The sequence below is a fragment of the Bos indicus x Bos taurus genome, chromosome 19 (genome assembly GCF_003369695.1).
Source record: "Bos indicus x Bos taurus breed Angus x Brahman F1 hybrid chromosome 19, Bos_hybrid_MaternalHap_v2.0, whole genome shotgun sequence".
Classification (NCBI taxonomy): Eukaryota; Metazoa; Chordata; class Mammalia; order Artiodactyla; family Bovidae; genus Bos; species Bos indicus x Bos taurus.
In genome coordinates, this window is record NC_040094.1 from 41,116,477 (window position 1) to 41,137,506 (window position 21,030).

The window sequence follows — 21,030 nt, forward strand, 5'->3', positions numbered from 1 at the left end:
GCTCCCTGGGGACAGAGCCAGGCCCCGCCCGATGGCATCTTGGAGCTGGCAGCCCCCAGAGCTCTTCTGGTAAGGCCACTGTGAACAGAAAGTGAGGAAAATGAGGCCCAGAGGGGGTGGACGCTGCCCCCTACTCAGACAGCCTCATTATGGCTGATTTGGGGGCTGGAGCCAGAACTGGCTGCCACCCACTGGAACTGCTGGAGTCCCGTCTCACCCCAGCTGAGTGAGGGGGTAGAGTCGGGGGGCCGCCTCCCCCCTCTTTCGTGTCCAGGATCCCAGGAGTGGAATTAACTTCCAGTGCCCCTGCTGGGGAGGTGGTTGGGAGCCAGGCCTTTGGGGGCAGACACCTGAGGAATGGCACTGTCCTTTTGGTGGAGGGGCATGGTCGGAGGTGTGACGTGCCCTTGAGCCCAGGCAGAGGAGAGCAGCGGGAACAGGACCTGACGGCCTGGTACAGCGCCCAGAGGAGGCCTTGGTTCCTACTGTTTCCCGCTCTGTTTACAGACAAGCCGCTGTCCTCCCTGGGCGAGGGGAAGGGGTGGGGCAGATGGCAAGTGCCAAGGTGGCACGAGGCTGGGCATGTGCCTGGTCACGGGTAGTATCTGAAGAGTGTCAGACACCTGGAGGTGTCACTCTGGGGACCCCTGCCCCCACTGGAGCATCTTGATCTCTTCAGAAGCTGACCTCTGACCTGGGGGCAGCCAGAATCTGGGTACCGCCCCCCCCAGCCCTGCCCTGGGCTCAGAGTCCCCCATCAGTGAGTCTTGGCTCTGCTTATAGCATCTGACGCCAGAGGGGCTGAAAATAGCCCCTGAAAGAGGGGGAGGAGGGGGCTATTTAAAGGGCCTGGGAGGAAGAGAGCCCAGAGGGAGTGAGCAGTCATCATGGCCACTTCAGAGCTGAGCTGCCTGGTGTCAGAGGAGAACTGTGAGCGGCGAGAGGCCTTCTGGGCTGAGTGGAAGGATCTGACGCTGTCCACAAGGCCTGAGGAGGGGTGAGTGCTGGCCAGTCAGGGGTCCCCCATCCTCTCAGAGCACCTTTCCTGAGATTCATGAGACCAGAGCACAAAGCCTGGGAGAGGTTTTGGGGGTGGGGGCCAGGAGAGTGCCTGCTGGGGAAAGTGGAGTTGCCCCTCCAGCAGCCCCAGGGAGCTCTGCTGCCCCGCTGGTGAGTGGCGGGCAGCAGCTCTCGGGTTCAGCGTCCCTTCGCTTCTCCTTCCCAGTTGCTCCCTTCATGAGGAGGATACCCAGCGGCATGAGACCTATCACCGGCAGGGGCAGTGCCAGGCGCTGGTGCAGCGTTCCCCCTGGCTGGTGATGCGGATGGGCATCCTCGGCCGTGGGCTGCAGGAGTACCAGCTGCCCTACCAGCGGGTGCTGCCTCTGCCCATCTTCACCCCCGCCAAGGTGGGCACCAAGGAGGAGCGCGAGGAGACCCCCATCCAGCTGCAGGAGCTGCTGGCACTGGAAACAGCCCTGGGAGGCCAGTGCGTGGACCGCCAGGATGTGGCCGAGATCACCAAGCAGCTGCCTCCCGTGGTGCCTGTCAGCAAGCCCGGCACCCTTCGTCGCTCCCTGTCTCGCTCCATGTCTCAGGAAGCACAGAGAGGCTGAGAGGGACCGTGACTCGGGCTCCACTGTGCCTGCCCTGGGCTGGGCCCTTCCTGGCTAGGACCATGGAGGGGAGCTGCTGGTCACGGATGCTTCGTAGTTTGCCCAGAGTTGGGGGCTAGGGGAGGAGGGAGCCAGAGGCCAGGATGCCTGGATCTCCTGAGTTCCCAGAGGGAGGGGAGCGGACAATGGGCACAAAAGGTGAAGAGCTGGGGGCCAGCACAGCCAAGTACCCCCAGTCCCAGGAGGAAGGGCAGAAGAAGCTGATGAGGGCAAGAGGCCCCTGAGAGGAGTGACCCCAGTCCAGATTTCAGCTTCAGAGAAGGGTGAAGAAAAACTGTAAGAGGATCTGGAGTGCTCTGGGAAGGAGACTGGAGGGAGGGGGACGTGAAGAGGGCAGAGGCAGGGTGGAGCCCCCAGCACCCTCTGTTAGTGCTGCAATAAACGCTCAATCACGTGCCAGAGTTTCGTCTCTTTCCTTGTGGTTGAGGGGCCCGCCCGTTGGTGTCCCCACCAATGCTCACTTCTGGGAACAGGCCCTGCATTTCAGCTAAATATGGCAGAATTGGTGGGTCACCCCACGCTTGAGGGGACGGGCTGTAGGGACAGAGCTGTAAACAGGGTGGCTATCTGCCTAGTCCCCCTGACTGCCGTGAGCCCTGGCCTCTGCCTCTAGTCCTCTGGCACTGTGCAGTGCCCATGAGGCCAGTTGGCATCCAGGGTTTGTTGAAATGATCTCATGGAGAATAAGGAGGGGGCTGGCACCAGGACTGTCAGCTGTGCCAGGGTGTGGATGGGGTCAGTGACCCCAGGGCTGACCTCTCTCTTGATTCTGAATCCAGACAGAATCAATCCTTGGTTGGGGTCAGGTGTTCCACCCTCCCTGGCCTGGGAGCCCAAGGTGGGTTGTTGGGGGTAGGGTGTGTGTAGGGGGTCAGGTTCCTGTCTGTGACCTCTGCAGCTGTTGCAGTAACTCATGCCCCAACCTGGCTGCCTGGCCTAACTAGAAGACACTTTCTCTTGGACAAGGTGTGGGGGGCGGGTGGCATGGAGGAGGCCTGGGCTCCATCTTGGCAGGGACTGGTAGCCTACCCAGGGTGGAGAGGCACTAGACTTGGTCAGAGGTGGGTCCCACTCCAGGAAGACCATGGAGATGGCCTCCGCAGAATCTACTTCCTATTTGGGGGGATAGGAGGGGAGAACCTGGCATCTTGACAGTCTGGTACCTGGAGTGCCAAGCAGGCCCTGGAGGGCCAAGCAGGCCTGGCCTGGTTCTGCTCCCCCAGATTGGCTTGGAGTGTGGGCTGTGAGATGAGAGGGGTCAGACTCCAGACCAGTCGACACACCTAATCCCTTGGTGTCCGAGGCTGGGCTCGTGTCCCCTGGGAGCCCTGGCAGCCTGGAGAATGCACCCTGCGCCCTTCCGTCCTCACCTGGGCCCCTCGCCCTAGACGTGACGGGAACATCCTGAGCCTTCCGCGAGATACGCGGCTGGAAGCCCGCAGGGCCTGCAGGGGAGGCCGGGCTGTTCCCTCCGCGGCACGCATTAGCCCCACTCGCCTCGCCTATCGTCACTGCCATCTGACGGGCGGGGTTGGAGTTCTGCTGTGCAGCTCCAGGGCTACCGAGACCGTGGGGGAGGCCAGAACGGACTGTCCTTTCTGGAGTCAGGGTGGGGAGCGGGGCGGCGGGGTGGGGCTGTGGGATGGGAATGCTAGAGAACGCTGGGACTGAAGAGAGGCCTGGAGGAGGGGAGCTGGGGGGGCCTTACTAAGAAATGGGGTGGATGTTGGACAGGGTGTCCTGGAGATAGGGAGCCTGGCGGGGGACTGGGCCCTTGGTGGAGAGCGCTGGGAGCTGGGAACTGTGGAGAGGGCTAACTTGAACTCTGGCAAAAGAGAAGGGAAGGGATGCCAGGCAAAAGGGGTGAATGCGGGACTGGAGAGGGGCGACGTGGAGGTGCTGGGACTGGTGGCTGCGGGGGTCTATGGAGTCCGGGGGTAGGAAGCTGAGGGGCAGGGCGCAGGAGCTGGTCTTGGAGGGCAGATGAGGCAAAGAGTGGAGGGCAGCCGGGAGCAATGGTAGAGCAGGGGCGGGGACGGATGCTCCCCCCCATACCACCCCCGTGTGTCTGCTGTTGGGACATTAAAGGAGATGGATGGCATAGGGAAGACGCAGCGCGTGGCCCCAGGCAGCTCATCGCTCAGCCGCCGCCCCCGCACCGGAGGGGCCAGGGCTGGCGGGCGGGGGTCGCGCCGCAGATAAAGGCGAGCGGGCGCAAGGGTGGCCGCGGCAGCAGCATGAGCGGGACAGACCGGAGTCAGGCGGCGGGCGCGGTGCCCGACTCAGACCCGGGCCTGGCGGCGGTCTCCTCGGCCTACCAGCGCTTTGAGCCCCGCGCCTACCTCCGCAACAACTACGCGCCCCCGAGGGGGGACCTGAGCTGCCCCGACGGCGTCGGGCCTTGGAAGCTGCGCTGCTTGGCTCAGACCTTCGCCACCGGTGAGCGCGGGGGGAAACGTGACAAAAACTCATCAGGGAATGAGAGGGGCAGCACGCGAGAGCCCAAGGTCAAATTAAGAGGTGAAATAGAAGAGGAAGAGGAGCAGGAACCCTCACGTGAGAGGAGAGAGATGAGGAGAGGGGTTCCGAGTGGAGAACACTCAGAACTGAGAGGAGAGGTGGGGAAGGCAGAACGCTGGGAACAGGCAGAGGAGAGGGGCTGCCAGGCATCTGAGTTTCCCCCAACTTAATCCTCACTGGTAGGCATAGTTAATGGTTGTGGAACCTGAGTCTCAGAAAGGTTAAGTTCATTTCCCAAGGTAAGTCAGCCGATGCTGGAGCCAGGACTCAGCTCCTGGTCCGTCTAACTCCAGAGCTAATGGTTTTTCCAGATAGAGACTCACTCAACACCAGGAGAAGGAACAGAGAGAAGCAGGGAAGAAGCAGGAAAGGGAGGCAGTGACTGAGTCTGGGGGCTGCAGGCCTAGCACCAGGGCCCACTTCCTCTGCCCATCCAGGTGAGGTGTCTGGCCGCACCCTCATTGACATCGGTTCAGGACCCACTATATACCAGCTGCTCAGCGCCTGTGCCCACTTTGAGGACATCACCATGACAGATTTCCTGGAGGTGAACCGCCAGGAGCTGAGGCTCTGGCTGCGAGAAGAGCCTGGGGCTTTCGACTGGAGCGTGTACAGCCAGCATGTCTGCCTCATCGAGGGCAAGGGGTAAGGGCTGGGGGGTTGAGGGTTGGGTAGGGGGTTTCCCGGAAGTGGCTGGTGGGATCCAACAGAGAACTGAGTGTGGGGGGCCAGAACCCTGGTCCTGACCCTGCCTTCTGCCCCCAAACAGGGAATCCTGGCAGGAGAAGGAGTGCCAGCTGCGAGCCAGGGTGAAGAGGATCCTGCCCATCGATGTGCACCGGCCCCAGCCCCTGGGTGCTGGAGGCCTGGCACCCCTGCCTGCCGACGCCCTGGTCTCTGCCTTCTGCCTGGAGGCTGTGAGTCCAGACCTGGCCAGCTTCCAGCGGGCCCTGGACCACATCACCACACTGCTGAGGCCTGGGGGGCACCTCCTCCTCATCGGAGCCCTGGAGGAGTCATGGTACCTGGCTGGGGAGGCCAGGCTGGCAGTGGTGCCCGTGCGCGAGGAGGAGGTGAGGGAGGCCCTGGTGCGGAGCGGCTATGAGGTGCGGGATCTGCGCACCTACACCATGCCTGCCCACCTTCAGACAGGTGTAGACGATGTCAAGGGCATCTTCTTCACCTGGGCCCAGAAGAAGGTGGGGGTGTGAGGCCCCCGTGCACGCAGGGCCAATGGCCCTCACCCGCCTAGACTCCCTGTTGTCTGAGGTGGCCTCTAATAAAGAAATAAGTCCGTCAGTTGGTGTAAGTGCCGTCTGTGGCTCTCCGGGGAAGGGTTCTGACTTGTGTTGTGGGGGTATGGGAGGCATCGGCCCTGGCCTTTTCCCCTCAGAAGCTTCCAGAAAGGTCAGTTTCTGTACACTCATTCTTCCCAAACTAAGGAAGGCCAGGGTCACAGGGAGCTCCTTCAGCATCTGCTATGTGCCCCGCACCTGCTAGGTCCCTTCCATCCCCACGCTCAGCAGTACCCTACTTGCAGGGGAAGCTCAGAAAGGTTAAGAACCAATAAATAGAAGTGGAGCGTAGTGGAACCCAGAAGGGGAAGGAGATGTAAGTGGAACTTGTGGCCAGTGGAGCTACCATCCAGTCACAAAGACCCAGAGATGGCAGGGGAGAAAAACAGGCACCAACTCCCTCCAGCCCCCACGATAAGTGGGACAGGAGCTCCATCCATATCTGCTGTTGCCCTGAATCTAGTTCCTGCCATCCCCACTCCCACGTTCCTAGCTAGAGACCCCTCTGCCCCTCTGCTGCCTCCAGCCAGCTTTGTCTTCTTCCCTCCAGTCCATCCTACTCACACAAATGAGATCGAAAACAGTAGGTGAGGCTGAGAATTGGTTTATTAAGAATGTCCCTTGCCACCCTCCTCACCTTAAAATAGTTCTTAGTATCAAAAGAAGTTAACACGGGCCACCCAAGTCCCTGAGGTTGGAGTCCTAGCTCAGCGCCCTTACCCCTAGGGAGGGGAAGAGGAGCAGACTCCCTGCTCCAATCAGAGACGGCCGTGGGATGGAAAGTTTCTGGAGCTCCACGTGTTCTATCCGTGTGGAGCAGGAATGTGCTATGGCTGCTGGCAACTGGCAGGGGTCACCTTTACCACAGCGTAGGCACAGCACTGCCCCTGCCTGCTTCTGGGAAGACCAGAGACTAGACCCAGCCAAGGTCTTCTCCCCTCTTCCCCCAGATTGCTCCTTATCCCCCGGCCCTGGGTCAGGAAGTGGCAAAGGGGCTTAGCAGGCAGAGCACTGGGGTAGGGGATGGCAAACCATGTCTAGGCAAGGAGGATCCCCATTTTCCTTCCTCCCTCTGCCTCCCAAGGGGCTGATTCTGGGGGTGATCTTGAGTTGTGTGGGAGCTCTATGAGGTTTGTAGAGAGGGGAGTGCAAAAGAAAGGAACACGTAAACACACATGCAACCTGGACACTCTTACCCCTGCCAGATCTTGAGGACATCCTGGCTCTCTGCCTGGCCTGGGCTGTGTACAGAGCTGGTGTTCAGTCAGTGGTTGTCCACATGATTTGATCCCCTCCCAACTCACACTCCCTTGCACTCACGTTCAGTCTCTGCACATTCCCCTAACCCACACTAACCTGCCTGTCCCCCAACAACACACTTCAAAACCACTCACACACATCAGCACTGCAACAAGGCCAATGCTCACCACCCCACCCGGCATCCCACACACCCCAGATCTGCACCCACCACCCCATCAACCTACACACTTGGTCTCCCTCACACACTCATGTGTGGGCTCCCAACCAGAACAGCAGCTCAGGGGCCAGAGGGATTCCTGTCCTACGCTCTCTGGGGTCCTGGCTCCAAAGAGGGAGTGCGGTGAGGCCTCCCGGGGGTCTGACTGGAGTAAGTCTTAGTGAGACTGCTCCCCAATCCCAACAGCTTACTTCCTCTAGATCCCATGAGAAGATCTGCTGGGAAATGGGCAGCCCAAGAGCAAGCATCTAGTGCCACCTAGCGGTGCCCCGAGGAGGGCACAGGGGTAACAGAAGGGACCTCACTGTATCCCCAAAGGCTGTGCTACCTGGTCTCCCAGCTAGACAGAGGGTTCTGGGAATCATCCCGGCAGTGAGGGGATGTGAGGAGGAGGCTGACAGGAAGGGAGAGACAGCCTTCTCTCAGTGGAGCTAAGAACACAGTTCCAGTCCAGTTCAGCTCCAGGGACCAAAGAGGCTGCCCATTTTCTAGCCCCCGATGTTACGAGGCCAGGTCTGCCAAGACCTGTGGGGGTCATGTGGGGGTGAGCAAGGGTGGGCAGGTTACATGATTCTGGGCCCACACCCTTCATGTCCAAGTTCAAGATGCTGAAAGGAAAACAAATCATCTCAAGGACTTCGGGGGAGAAGGGGAGCCAGCAGGGACAGACAGGATTCTCAAGAGGGCAGATCTGCTTCCAGTGCCTTCAGTCCAGCTTGACCTTGGCCTCTGACTCCTTCAGCAGGTAGAGACTGTCATCTTCCAGAAAGCTGTGGGCGGAGAGGGGAGCCCACTGAGGCAAGGCACAGCTCTGAGAGCGTCCCCTGGGGGCGGGGGCGGGTGGTGCAGGCAAGCTGGCCAGGTGGGTGGGTGGCAGGTACACAGAGGCTTCTGAGAAGCCGGCACAGAGGTGAGTGCTGGGCAAGGAGAGGCACCCACCTGAAGAAGAGGACGTGAACGGGGATGGTGCTGATGTGCCAGATGGCATGCGCATCCAGGACCCAGAAGAGAGGCGGGAAGTCCAGCAGCTCGAGCAGGGACAGCCCCTGCAGCAGCAGGACCACTGCCACGCACTTGTGCACATGCGGCAGCCGCTGGTTCCACAGGCACCAGGCCAGCCACCATGCCGCGTTCAGCAGGCCTGGGCGCGGGCGGGGGTGGGAAGAGGCTCACTCCCTGGACTCCTTCTCTCCTCCCCAAGTCTCCCCTCTGTGACCCCAGAGCCACCCTCAGGAGCCTCCCCCCAACCGCCCCTCTCTCCTACCCCCAAATTCTTTCCTCTTCCTTCACCCTAAGGGTCTCTCTAGAACCTCCTTCTCTGGGGACAGCACGAACGCCCACCTCCACCCCGAGCCGGCAGTTCCGCAGACGGCCCCGTCCTCCCAGAGCCCGTCCCGCCTCACCGATAGCCACGTTGGCGGCCATGTTGTAGCCGTAGTCGAAGTGGATGAGACTCAGGTAGGAGACATGCGCCGTCAGCAAGAGCAGCAGGAGGGCCCGGAAGGCACTGGCCATGGCCGGGTGCTGCAGCCCCACGGTCCTGCCCCGCCACCCAGAGCTGCTCAGACTGAGAGTGACTGGTCCCCACGGCAGCATGCCCTGAAGTAACCCCCTCACCCCAGCAACCATGCAGGGGAGCCAGGCCAGCAGGGCAGGCTTACAGTCCCAGAGGGGCAGCCTGTGACCGTGTGCTATAGAGCTCCTTGGAAAGAGCCAGGGCCCCCCATCCCATCACAGAGTCCCCTCCAGATCCGTCTGGATGCTATGTGCATGCGTGATGAAAGCCCTGGAACAGCAACCCCAGGCAGGGAGATTGGTGACCACTTTCCGCCCCCAGGACCCGATTTTGCCCCCATAGCAGCCAAGACGGGCTCACCTGACACAGCACAGATAGATTGAGTGCAGGATGACAGTGGAGGCACAGAAGTAGTCCATTTTCTGAGGGCAAGGAGAGCTGGATGAGGGACCAGTGTGAGGGGAGTAGGCCGTGGACAAGGCTTCACAGAAGGTAGGGCCCGGAGAAGACCCAACAGGGATGGGGGTGGCAAGAGCCAGAGTCTAATGTGGGAGTCCCAGGCCTATGGCCAGTGGGGATGTCTCATGTTCCTTTGCTCTATCGCTGTTCTATGTCTGAGTTCAATAGACTGACCCTTGTATTCACATTATACAATTTAACAAAAAAATGTACTCAGCAGCAAGGGTTTAGAGGTGTGCCGGCCAAGACTCCAGAATGGAAGAGCATGCGCAGACTTCAGAGTGCAGTTTGGGTTCAACAGCTGAGGGCTCGAGTCTGGATTGCCCCCCTTCACTGGCTGAGGGATCCTAGACAAGTGATCTCACCTGTCAAATGCTCAGCTGCCGCACCAGTTAAGAAGAGCCAGTAATCACACCTGCCTCACAAGGGTCAAGTGAGGCTCAAGTGCACTAACAGGCTGAAAAGGCTCTGCACAAAGCAAGTGTCCTGTGAACCCAGTCAGCAGGAGAAGTAAGAGCCAGGGCTGCCCCACCGCTGTCCCTGTCCTCCGGGACTGTTCCCAGCAGAAGATGGAGTGGGAGGGCGCTCACCTCTGTGAGGTCGGTGTCCCTGGTGTGGAAGACTGTGGACCAGAACCAAGCATTGAGGGAGACCTGAGGAGAGAGGCGGCTGGTGAGCCTGGCGCCCAGAGGCGGGGAAGCCCCTCCAGAGGGTCCACCTCCATCTCACTTTGGGGAAGGGGAGCTGAGAAACATGCTTCCCTGGGTCCTGAACAAACCCATGCCCCTCCACCCAACCCAGTCTGGGTCCCTCACACTCAAGCTTCCCACCCCTGAACCCCCCCAAGGCTGCGACGCTGCAGCCTCCACAGGTTCCCGCCTGGCCTGGGAACCAGTTCCGGCAGTCAAGTTCCCTGGTTACTCAATGGCTAAGACAACAGCCCCCGGGGAACCTCACCTCCTCCCCCAACTAGCAGGTGATGACAGCACCACCCGGGCCAGGGGAGCCAGTGACCTCAGCCTCTGGGGGCGGGAATGAAGTGGGTGGGGTGGAGGGGCTTGAGCCAGCTTGGGGTGTGTCTGGAGCAAGCAAGCAAGGGAGGGAGATCAAGCAGATCCCACTGGGGCCAAGTCTCTGAGGAGGAAGCCCAGCCTTCCCCTGGCTGGGCCGGCCCAACCCGCCAGGCCAGTGGCTGCTGCTTGGATCTGGGAGGAGCAAAGGAGCAGGGCTGGAGGGGCTGTGGTGGGCAAGGGCCCAAGGGACTGCTGGAGGCTTTTCTCCTGGAAATTAACTGCAAGGAGAGAGTACAAATCATCTTGCAAATAAGCCCTCACTCTCGTGGGAGTCGGTGGTGGCATTTTTTTTCAGGGACTGCTGAAACCCAACTTACTGAAAGAAGGGTGGGCTGGGTGGGAGGGCCGGGAAACCAGTCAAGGAAGAAGCGGCCAAGGTCTGGCCTGGAAGGCCCTGGGGGTGGGGAGGGGTGCACTAGGGTGGTACAGGCCTGCCAGAGATGGGTGAAGGCCAGGAGCTGCTCACTTGGTCCAGTGTACCAGGAAAACTGACCAGGCAGGGGCAGAGGGAGCAGGGTAAAAAACCACTCTCCCCCTGGTATGCAGCAGGAAGGTCAGGTGGTAGGATGAGTTCCCTAACACAGGCTCGAGGGGGCTTGTGAGGAATTGGGGAGAGCAATGGGGTGGAGGCCTAAGCTCTGCTGCAAAGCTGCTCAAGCCTGGAAGTCTCTGGAGGCTCAGGGAGCCTGGTGAGGCCGTCTGGCCTGGGTTCAGGGCTGACTCTTGCTGCTTCTGCTCCTCATGACCTGGGCACAGGCCCTGCCCTTCTGGGCCCAAGCTCCCCCCTGGGACAAATCAGGGGGTGCCCAAAGTGATCCTTTGTCCCCTTGCCAGCCCTGATGTCAGGTGGTTAATCCAGGTCTTTGGAGGACAGCCATCCTGTCCCATCCCTGGAGACTGGACCCCCTTCCCCAGAGATGGTAATGGGCGCTGGTCTGTAGGCTGGAAAATGGAACAGGACGAAGACCTTCCTCAGACTCTGCTTCTGTGAAGTCTGTGATGCTCGGGTCAGAGTAGGGAGAGAAGCAGGCTCAGTGCTGGAGACGGGACCCAGGTAATCACGTGGGCCAGGTCTCCTGGGCAGGCCAGGCACAGGGACATCCTTGGGCAGGGAAGTGGCCCTGAAAGCCAATGTGACAGGGAGGCAGAGGGGAAGGCAGCAGGCAATGGCAGCCAGCCAGGTCTCCTTGTCACCGATGGCAGGAATGGGGAGGTTACAGGCAGACGAAGTGGCAGCTGGAGGCTTGTGGGGGAATGCACAGGGCTAGGGCTTCGCTCTATGGGACAGGGACTGGGGTTGTTTGGTCCCCCGTCCAACTGCCTCCCCGGGGTGCCTTCCACTTACAGAGACCCACCTGAAGCCTGGACTCTGCACCCTGAAAAGTCCCCTTTCCCCTGGGGAGTGTCTCATTATGGGGGGCTCCTCTTCTGACCCCCTCCTCAGACTTGGGAGATAGTGTCATTAAGAGTGCAGGCCCTAGGGCCAGACTGCCAGGGTTCAAATCCTGCCTCTGCATTTCCTGTGTGTTCTTGGGCAAGTTAGTTAGCCTTGTTGGGCCTCAGTTTTCTCATCTGTAAAATGGGAATAATCATAGTATTGATAAGGATTTAACCAACAAAACAAGTACAGTGTACAGCACAGTGCTCAGGACAGGGTTCAACATTAGCACTTACTTCTCCCTACCTTGCTGACCAGCGTAGGATCCTCACACCCCTTTACAGAACCAGGGCCAAAGAGCCCAAGTCCGTCTCCCACTCTCCTTGGAGGCCAGGGAAGTCTAGTCTGAGAAAGGGTGGTCTCTCCAAATCTGCCTTGGCCCAGCCACAGTTCCAGGCTGGGGGGAGGATGTCTGGAGCCTCCATCATGAGATGGACTCTGGGTTCAAGTTCTGTCTCAACCCCTAAACAGCTGTGTGATCTTGAGCAAATAATAGCTTCTCTGAGCCTTAGTTGCCTCACATACAAAACAGGGTTCAGAACAGCACCCGCTGCACAAGAGGGTCCTCAGGACGATGTCTGCAAGATACCAGGCACAACGAAACCACTCAGTAAGTGGTGGCTATTCCTGGGCCTGGCACACAGTAGGTAGCCCAGAAATATCTGTTTCCTTCTTCATGTCCAGGAACTGACCCCCACCACTGCCCTTCCTCAAAGGTCACAATGTTCCAGGGAAAACCACGGAGCCCCAGGGTCTCTTGGTCCCAGAACACAGATGCCACAGCTGTAGGAAGAGCCCCCTCTGAGCCCCTTCCTTCCTGCTCCTGAGCGACCCAACCAGGATGCACCGAAAAGAGGTTACTTCTCTTCACTCAGAGTTTGTCATTAAGGCTCAAGTTTAGGAACAGAAGGATGTGAAGGACAGGAGGGCCCAAGTGTATGACTGCTCCCAGGCCCCTCGGCCAAGCCTGAGTAGAATGGGGAGCCGGGGGTGGGGGGTGGTAACTGGCCAATCAGACAGGCCAGGAGGGCCACGGGCGCCAAGAACTTTGCATGAACACTGAAGGAAGGGGGAGGCCAGGGGCAGGGTGCCAAGGAGGGTGGAACTGGAGGGGGACACGGCGGTCTGAGTGGAGGAGAGCAGGAGGCTGTTTCAGTCTGTTGGAAAATAAGAAAATTGAGACAAAAATATCACAGCCGTGAAACTGGTTGGATGCCAAGTGAGCCAGATCTGTCAAGAATTCGACCCCAGTGCTAAGCCCCAGTGCTCGGGGCTGTCATTGACACCGCCGCGGTGGGGACAAGTGGGTCTTTAAATAGCTCGCTGTCTCAGAAGTGGGGGAGGCAGAATGTTAAATATGATGCCTGCTGCCATCCTGCCCCCCTCTCCCAGAGGCCTCAGGCAGGGCAAGCCAGCCCCAGTTCACTCCTGAGAGAGAAGTGGGCAAGAAGTGGATGGAGACGGGAGGAGGGGGACTTTTTCCACCATCAAAAAGGATTCCTTGATTTCCTGCCATTGCCTGTTCCACTGGCGCTTGTCTGACCGTAGGGACGTCCTTCTGGAAGTCTAGCCACCATTCTGCTGTATCTTTTCCCAGTTTCCTCAGCACAGGTCGGGTACAGTTAGTCCCCACCACTATAAACCATCCTGAAGAGACAGTCTGGCCTTTCCTGGCACCCCATCCTCACTCTACCCAAAGGACCTTTCCTTGTTGGATGAAGGGACAGAGAACCAGTTTAGCCTCATAGCTTTGGCAGAGAGCAGGGGCCTCCGGTTCCATGAAGCCAAAGGTCTGTGGTGGGCTCCTCCAAAGCCTGGCCGCTGCCCAGCCCAAGTTCAGGTCTAAATGTCAAGGCAGGGGTTGACTTCTTATGCCAAAGCTTCGTCAGCACTGCTAAGTGCTGGAGAAAAAGCTGCAGAGGCCCCTTCCCCTCCCCAAGACCTCACCTGGAGCAGGTGGGGGGGCCTCCCCACCCCAACTCACTAAAAATCAGGAGCCCCAGTCGCTCCAGAAAACCCAGCCTACAACAAAATCCACAGTCACAACCTCCACACAGCTTGGGATTTTTCCGTCTTGCAAATACACAAGATCGAGTGTAAAAGCCACACTGGATCATCAGAGAGTGTGGGCACTGAGGCTCTGTCCCTCGAGGGCCTCCTGGTGGCACAAAGAGGGGGCCCCATGTCCTCAGGGTGTCCTAAGACACAGGCCGCAGGTATCTGTCCTCTCCCAACCTGGCATCACTGGCTGTGTCCCTAAGGGCCCTGTCATGGTGGACGGCAGGACACACCTGGGAGGTATGATCCTCGCCAAGACGGAAGCTGAGTGGCAGATGCCAGTGAGACGAAAGACCCCAGAATCAGGCGGGATCAAAGTGAGAGCTGTGAAGCGACCACCAGCCTCTGGCACGTGTTATGAAGATGAAGGCAGGAACTCTCTGAGGTGCCCTCAGACCAGCGTGTCTACCCCAGGAGGCTCTGAGTTCGGTTCAGATAGTTCAGGCAGGACTGTCCTGTGATAACAGGGGCAGGGACGAGGGGCAGTAAGGGCAGGCATCAGTGTCCCTGGAAGAATGCCAAGGGAAAGGGGACAAGAGAACTCTCCTCAGTTTCCCCACCTTTCCTGCTTGCATTCAGTTCAGTTCAGCCGCTCAGTCGTGTCTGACTCTTTGCGACCCCATGAAGTGTGGCATGCCAGGCCTCCCTGTCCATCACCAACTTCTGGAGTCCACTCAAACCCACGTCCATTGAGTCGGTGATGCCATCCAACCATCTCATCCTCTGTCGTCCCCTTCTCCTCCTGCCCTCAATCTTTCCCAGCATCAGGGTCTTTTCAAATGAGTCAGCTCTTTGCATCAGGTATTGGAGTTTCAGCTTCAACATCATTCCTTCCAATGAACACCCCAGGCTGATCTCCTTTAGGATGGACTGGTTGGATCTCCTTGAAGTCCAAGGGACTCTCAAGAGTCTTCTCCAACACCACAGTTCAAAAGCGTCAATTCTTCGGTGCTCAGCTTTCTTTATAGTCCAACTCTCACATCCATACATGACCACTAGAAAAACCATAGCCTTGACTAGACGGACCTTTGTTGACAAAGTAAGGTCTCTGCTTTTGAATATACTATCTAGGTTGGTCATAACTTTCCTTCCAAGGAGTCAGCGTCTAGCCAGGACCAAATTCACTTCTCTGCATGAGGGCAAAAACAGGGAGTGGTGGCTCTGTCCCACCAGTGACAGGCTGGAATGATGCCAGGCCCCAGTCTACACAATTCTGGCCCCTCAGTCCGGCACTCAGAGCCCTCTCTGCTCCCTCTTAACTCCCTCGTCTGCCCTTCAGCCAGTCACAGCAGTCAGGCTGACCTTCCCAAGGATGCTGGTCCAGGCCCCACACTGACCAGCTTCTGCACCTTCGCTCTTGCTGGGCCCCCAGCTCAGGAGGTGGGAATCCAACGTCCTCTCCCCTCTGGGCACATGTCTAAGCCTGACGAGGCCTACGGATCCCGTAGAAGGAGATGCAGGCTCCCCTCCTTCCCGTGCTTCCCTGAGAGACTCCTCCACCCAGACGATGTGGTCTCTACCTCATAGCTCGCCAGGCTCGCTCCCTGAGCCCTCTTTGCCTCAGCCTCTATCCTGCCTCCCAGACTGGCCACACCTGCACCTCGCACTCAGCTTAGCTCCTTGGGATGGGGGCTTCAGCCACCACAAGCATGAACCCGTCTCTACCCACAGCAGATACCCACAAACAGGCAGCAGCACACGTGGAGACAACCCAGAGGGGGCTAGGTGCTCAGGCCCTGGAGTCAGACAGCCCTGGGGGCCACGCTGCCTCCACTAGTCACCACCTTGTGAGCTGATAACTTTGGGTATGTTTCCCTGCTCTGAGCCTTCCACAGGGCTTGCAGTGATATCATGAGGATTAAACAAGAAAATGTACGTATAGAACTTAGGACCATGCCCATCCTGTGATCTGAGTTCTATAACTGATAAAGATTATGAATATTATTGAATGGAAAGTATTAGGGAGGAGCACCATTTCCCAGAGGTTCCACAGCCTCCTTCTGGCCCTCCTTCCAGTCCCCATCTCTGAAGTCCAAGGTTTGGCCTAGACTTCCGGCTCTTGACACGATCAGCTTCCCCAAGGTCCACAGAGACCTTCAGTCTCATCCTATTTGACTGAAGTAGAATTCAGGAGAATGGCCGACTCCTTCTTATCCTTGTCCCAGGGCTCCCCCGACCACACGATGGCCCTGTGGTTTTCCACCTGCCCCTCTGGCCACTCTTTCTGTCTGCATTGCTGGCTCCTCCTCCCCTATTCAGCCGTTAAGTTTTGGGGTTTCCCGGGCCTCTATCCCAGATCCCTTCTCTTCTCACCAAGCTCCCCGCTGGTGATGACATCCACACTCACAGTTTCTATCACTGTCTTCTAAGCAGAAGCACAGGGCTTGTCCTTGATTTCTCACTTCTCATCTTAGGTCGCCTCACAGCCAAGATGGGGTAAGAGTGTAAACTCTGGAGCCAGATGCCAGGCCAAACCCTGGCTCCTGGGGCAGGTAACTTAAACTTTCCAGTCCTTGGTTTCCTTGATGTAAACTGAGGACAATACTACTACCTACCTCATAAGCTTTTTATGGGATTAACAAGGTTAATATTTATAAAATGCTTAGAATGATACCTGGCACAGAGTAAGAGCTGTGCATGGGTTTGTTAAAGAAACGCATTAAAAATTTTTAATGTTACCTCCAAAACACAGCTCAAACACACTTCTCTTTAATGCCCCTCCTTCCCCAGACCTGTGCCACCTCTCCAGCCTAGCTACTGTGCCCTACACGAAAATTACCAAATAGGCTCTGCATCCACTCCTGCCTCCTCCAACCTAGCCTCTACACAGAGGCCAGAATGGCAAATGTATTCACGAAGCCCCTTCTCTGAAACCCTCATTGCTTCCTGAGGTTTTGGGAGTCAAGATCTAAAGTGTTACTATGAGGTTTTGGGAGTCAAGATCTAAAGTGTTACTATGAGGTTTTGAGAGTCAAGATCTAAAGTGTTACTATGCCTGCAGGCTCTCCACCTCTATCCATCTCCAGGCTCCACCTGCTGCCCACCCGCTCACCTGCTGCACACCCCCTCCCAGCTTCCTGCCTGGTTGGCTTCCTGGCGTTCATGTCCTCATATAACCTACACTCTGTCCTGCCAGTGCACATTCACCCATCATTCTGGTTTGACCTCAATACCCCTTCCTCACGGAAGCCTTCTTGGATTGCCCCGTGCGGGTCTAGACCCCACCACACCCCCCACAGCACTGATCTAGCCTTCACTGCACTGGTTCATAGCTGACCTTTTACATTCAGTTGTGTACTTATGTGACTGGCACCAGAGGGTGGGCACCCATGTGTTTTTATATGCTTTTGGATCTCTCGCACATAGTAGGCACTCAACACCTGAACAAATGGCTGCTTGATGGAAGCAAGGTGAGTGAGTGGGGGCTGTTTCCCTAAGGTTTACCATGGTAGTTCTGATCCAGAGACATCCATTGCAACCTCTCATGCCCTCCCCAAGGTGCTTGTGGTTTGTATCTGTACCACAGTCCCTGTTGCTCACACAGCTCCAGGCCCCAGATGCTGGCTCTTCTGACCAGCCACTCTGTGAAGCTCAGAGACCTCTCTGGATACTCAGATGGAACACACTTCAGCTTCTCTAGGGATGGTCTAAGCTCTAGACAGAGTACTGTCGCTGCCACTGCCTCTAGGGCTCGGCTGGGGTTGACAGGGCTTTGAAGCCTCCACAGGGGTCCTGGGAAAGACCTGTGGTCCCAGCATGCTCCTACCACCCGTCTCCCTTCTGTGTCTGTAAACTGTCCTACTGGTGTTTGAGCAGCTTCCTGCTTCGGGACGAGATCAAGGTCTCTTTCCTCTCTCCCTCCCTCTCAGACAGCCGGACCCAGGATCTTCTAGAAGGCAAAGGCCTGATTCAGCACCTTCCCTGCTCTCCCCAGGCTGGACCACCCCACAGCTGCAGGTTTAACCCTGGAAAATTGAGGGGAAGCTAGGTGGGTGAGAATGGGGATCTAAGGCTTCCTCGTTCTCAGATGAGGGTGTAGAACAGGAATCCTACCAGGTTACCTACCCAAGCGAAGGCCATGCAGGTGGGGTACATAGGGGAGGAGGCTGGTACAGAGGTGCGGTAGCGACAGAGCATCACCAGGCTGGCTAGGCCATTGAGGAAAGAGGCCACAGCAGAAGCTGGCTCTTGGAAGCACAGGAACCGGGAGAAGGGCCACTGAAAAAGGAGCACATGGAGGGGGCCTGAGGGGCAGGCGATGCCCAGCTGGCCCCACCCACCTCTGCTTGACCTGCTGCATCCCCAGGTCCCCAGCCAGCTCCTCAGCTCTGGACCTTGGCCAAAGCCTCAGATGCAGTCCCTCTTCAGGTCAACGAGCTCCCCTGCGCTCCCTGGCTGAGAGTCATCCCTCTATCCTGGCCAGCATTCACAGCACTGGGAAGACAAGGCAGGCCAGTGCTGATGGCTCAGTATGGTTGGTGGAAGCAGCACAGACCTGTCATCTAGAAGACACAAGAACTAATCCATCTTCTACCACTGACCACAGCCCTCTGAGCCTCACCTTACTCTGTGACAAGCTGGGGAGAATAATTCTTACCAGCCGCAACAGCCTAGAATAAGATCTTATTGGATCAAAGGGTATCAGCAAGCTGAGCCTCTGTGCCTCACTGGGCAATCTGAGGGGGTATTTTTATTTTAAATCCAGACCCCTACTGAAGAAGCAACAGAGAGCATACCAAGGGGACACTCTGGGAATTTGTCCTTGTAGCAAGGTGGGCATCTCAACCACTCTAAGCAGCCCAGCACCACTCCCTGAGGAGACCCCAAAACCTCCCAGATCTTGTTACCTCAAATCCAGAGGCAAGACACATTGTTCCCATCTGATGATACGAAAACCAGCATGTTTTGAGGACAGGAAACACACACTCATCACCCCACACTTTGGCTTGCTTCAACAGCGCGATCCAACTAGAGGCATCTTACTCCCACCATATACTTAACCTGACCTTCCAGCTCACCTTGCCATGGAACTGAGGCACTTTTTGACCTTCCTGGAGGTAGAGGCCAACGGTGACCCACATACACTCATACTTACAGTCGTCCCGACAGGTCCAACCTGAAACAGATAAATATGGCCTGGTGGACTCCCCAGCACAGGGAGGCACAGAGATAGCCCCAAAGGGGCTCCAACCCAAACACAAGCCAAGAGGGCCTGCAGGTTGGAGAAAACCAGAAGAAATCTGAAAATCCTAACTTTCTGCTTGGATGGATGAGTAATGGTGCAACATACACACGAGGGAAAGGTGCGTGCGTGTGTGTGTGTGTGTGTGTTAGAGTGTACAGTGAGCAAATAGAGATGTCTCTTCTCCTTTCACCCAAGACGGAGATTTCCGCATCTGATGGACCCATCTGTGGACATCTGGGTTCACGTTTGCTCTTCCTGAATACAGGATTTTCTCTCACTCCCCAGGAAGAAATCCTTGTCATCTTAACCCCCGCCTATGAAAATGAAGCTCAGGTTCTTCACTCTGACTTTGGAGGCCCCACCCTGCCTTTTAAACTTTATTTCCCATGACTCCTTTTCAGGCACCCTGCTCCCTGAGTAAACCAAGCTGCAGGATGTGTCCATATCTACCCAGGGCCTCCACTCTCTGTTCTTTCTGTGTGGTAAACAAAAGACAGTGAAGAGAACAAACTGGTAGTCAAACAGGCCAGAACTGAAAACTCTACTAGTTACTGGCTGTGTGACTTTGAACAGGACACCTAACCTCTCTGAGTCTCCTCATTTGTAAAAATCAGGTTAAGAGAATCAACCTCTAAGGGTTGTTGTGAAAAATAACTATTTTGACACCTGTCACACTGTAAGTGCCCACTATGGCCACAGGCCTAAATTTAATGCATCTATCGGGAAGACCTTCCTTTCAGGAATGTCCAAGCTAATCAGTGCCCCTAGCTCTTCAAAGTCAGAAACGATTCCTTCCTCCCCTACATGCTACTTAATCTAAGAATCCTTGGGGGCTCGAAATACCATCTCATTGCATTATGAGCCCCTAGTGGCAGGACCCTGGTCTGATTTCAGTGTCATTCCAGTACTTTGTACCCAGGCGGTAGTAAATGCCCATTTGACTGAATAAATAAAAAGTAAACGAAGCTCCTGGCTGACAGGCTATCATCACTCTGGGGCTCCACTCACTCACACCCATAATGGACCCGAGGGAGGAACTAAGGTACATCATTACAGAGTGGTACTAGGGGGCGGGGCCAAGATCATTGGGCGGGGCCTACCGCGGGGTGTGGCTTACCTGCTAAACTCATGTAGATTGGCTGGCGGGAGCGGAAGTGCTTCAGTGCACCCCCCGAGCAGTTCCTCTCTTCGCACCGGAGCACGCAGTCGCGGTACACTGGCTCGCGGTCGCCCTGGGAGCCGCTTGCTAGCGCGGCTGCTCCTGCCAGCAATACCAGCCGCGCAGTCCGCCCGGCCATCCTTCCACCCTGGCTCTCCGCCTGCGGAGGAACTTAGGAGCTTTCACTTCCGGAGTAAGCGGAAGTGCCTTGTGTTCTTTCATCTGCTCTCCGCTGACGTCCGCCCCAGTTTAAATACAAGTTCCCGGGTTTTTGCCGGCGCCTGCCCCGCCCCTCGCCTAAACGTTATCTGCTTATAAAAAGGCGACAGGGTTAGGGTAAGGGAGACACCGGGTAGGTTAAGAAGCAAAATAAAGTGGTATTTTATCAACATCTGTCTTCTTTCTTCTCCAGGGCCTCTTTGTTTGAGCTAGGGCTATTTTTCTGTTGCCAGTTTAATCGGATTTCCTCACCCTAATGTACCTGGAAGTGTCCATTTATCTTCCAACTCCACTGGCACCACTACTCTAGTTAAAGAAATCATCATCTGTCATCCAGGCATCCAAAGTATCCTCTTAACACATCCCCCTACTTCTACTTACACCCCTCCAGCCCATGCTCCGTTTCCAAATATTGAAATTTGACCATATCATTCTCCTTAAAATTCCTTACTGGCTCCTACTTGCCTCAAGATAAAATCATAATTCCACAAGCCCTGCATAATCTGACTCCTGCCTACTGATCTCCCTCACTTCTCTGCTCCGGACTTCCCTCAAGAGGCCATGGCCCTTGGCTTTCCCTCGTCCCCTCGTCCATATCATTCTTACTCCTGCTGATTCTTTTAGTCTCAACTGAAACACTGCTTCTAGGAGTAATAACACGTGGAGGGAATATAACATATGGTGGTCTCTGTTCCTAGGCAAGATTGTGGAGGGACTTTGCTGTCTTGTTTACTACTCTACTGCCAGCACTAGTACAGAATTTGCCTCAGGGTAAGCCTAACAGGAACTCACATCTATCATCAACAAACTGCTAAAAAAAGAAAAATGACATTTGAATGGAAAGAAGCCATACTAAGACTTGCAGTTGACTTTCAGTAGAAATAAAATTCAGAAGACAATGGAGCCACACATTTAAAACACAGAAGGAAAATTAACTGTTAAAACCTAGGATTTG

General features: G+C 56.6%; 3 protein-coding genes across 4 annotated transcripts; 2 read left to right on the top strand and 1 right to left on the bottom strand.

Moving 5' to 3' along the window:
- Positions 1-90: 90 nt before the first annotated feature.
- Positions 91-2,077, top strand: TCAP (titin-cap). Its single transcript, XM_027517019.1, has 2 exons — positions 91-997; positions 1,226-2,077. Exons 1-2 carry the CDS (start codon positions 888-890, stop codon positions 1,614-1,616), a joined length of 501 nt encoding a protein of 166 aa, XP_027372820.1. The 5' UTR covers positions 91-887; the 3' UTR covers positions 1,617-2,077.
- Positions 2,078-3,808: 1,731 nt separating this feature from the next.
- PNMT (phenylethanolamine N-methyltransferase) lies at positions 3,809-5,495 on the top strand. Its single transcript, XM_027519051.1, has 3 exons — positions 3,809-4,115; positions 4,634-4,841; positions 4,966-5,495. The coding sequence occupies exons 1-3, from the start codon at positions 3,914-3,916 to the stop codon at positions 5,405-5,407; spliced, it is 852 nt and encodes a 283-aa protein (XP_027374852.1). The 5' UTR covers positions 3,809-3,913; the 3' UTR covers positions 5,408-5,495.
- Positions 5,496-6,079: 584 nt separating this feature from the next.
- On the bottom strand, positions 6,080-20,059 carry PGAP3 (post-GPI attachment to proteins 3). 2 transcript variants are annotated; one of them, XM_027517153.1, is made up of 8 exons: positions 19,815-20,055; positions 18,531-18,628; positions 17,578-17,730; positions 9,534-9,596; positions 8,845-8,906; positions 8,372-8,508; positions 7,908-8,109; positions 6,080-7,738 (listed from the first exon to the last, which is right to left on the bottom strand). In XM_027517153.1, exons 1-8 carry the CDS (start codon positions 19,993-19,995, stop codon positions 7,675-7,677), a joined length of 960 nt encoding a protein of 319 aa, XP_027372954.1. In that variant the 5' UTR covers positions 19,996-20,055; the 3' UTR covers positions 6,080-7,674. The 2 variants fall into 2 exon arrangements, with proteins under 2 accessions (XP_027372954.1, XP_027372955.1); XM_027517154.1 differs by lacking the exon at positions 17,578-17,730 and having other exon boundaries at positions 19,815-20,059.
- Between the last annotated feature and the right edge of the window lie 971 nt (positions 20,060-21,030).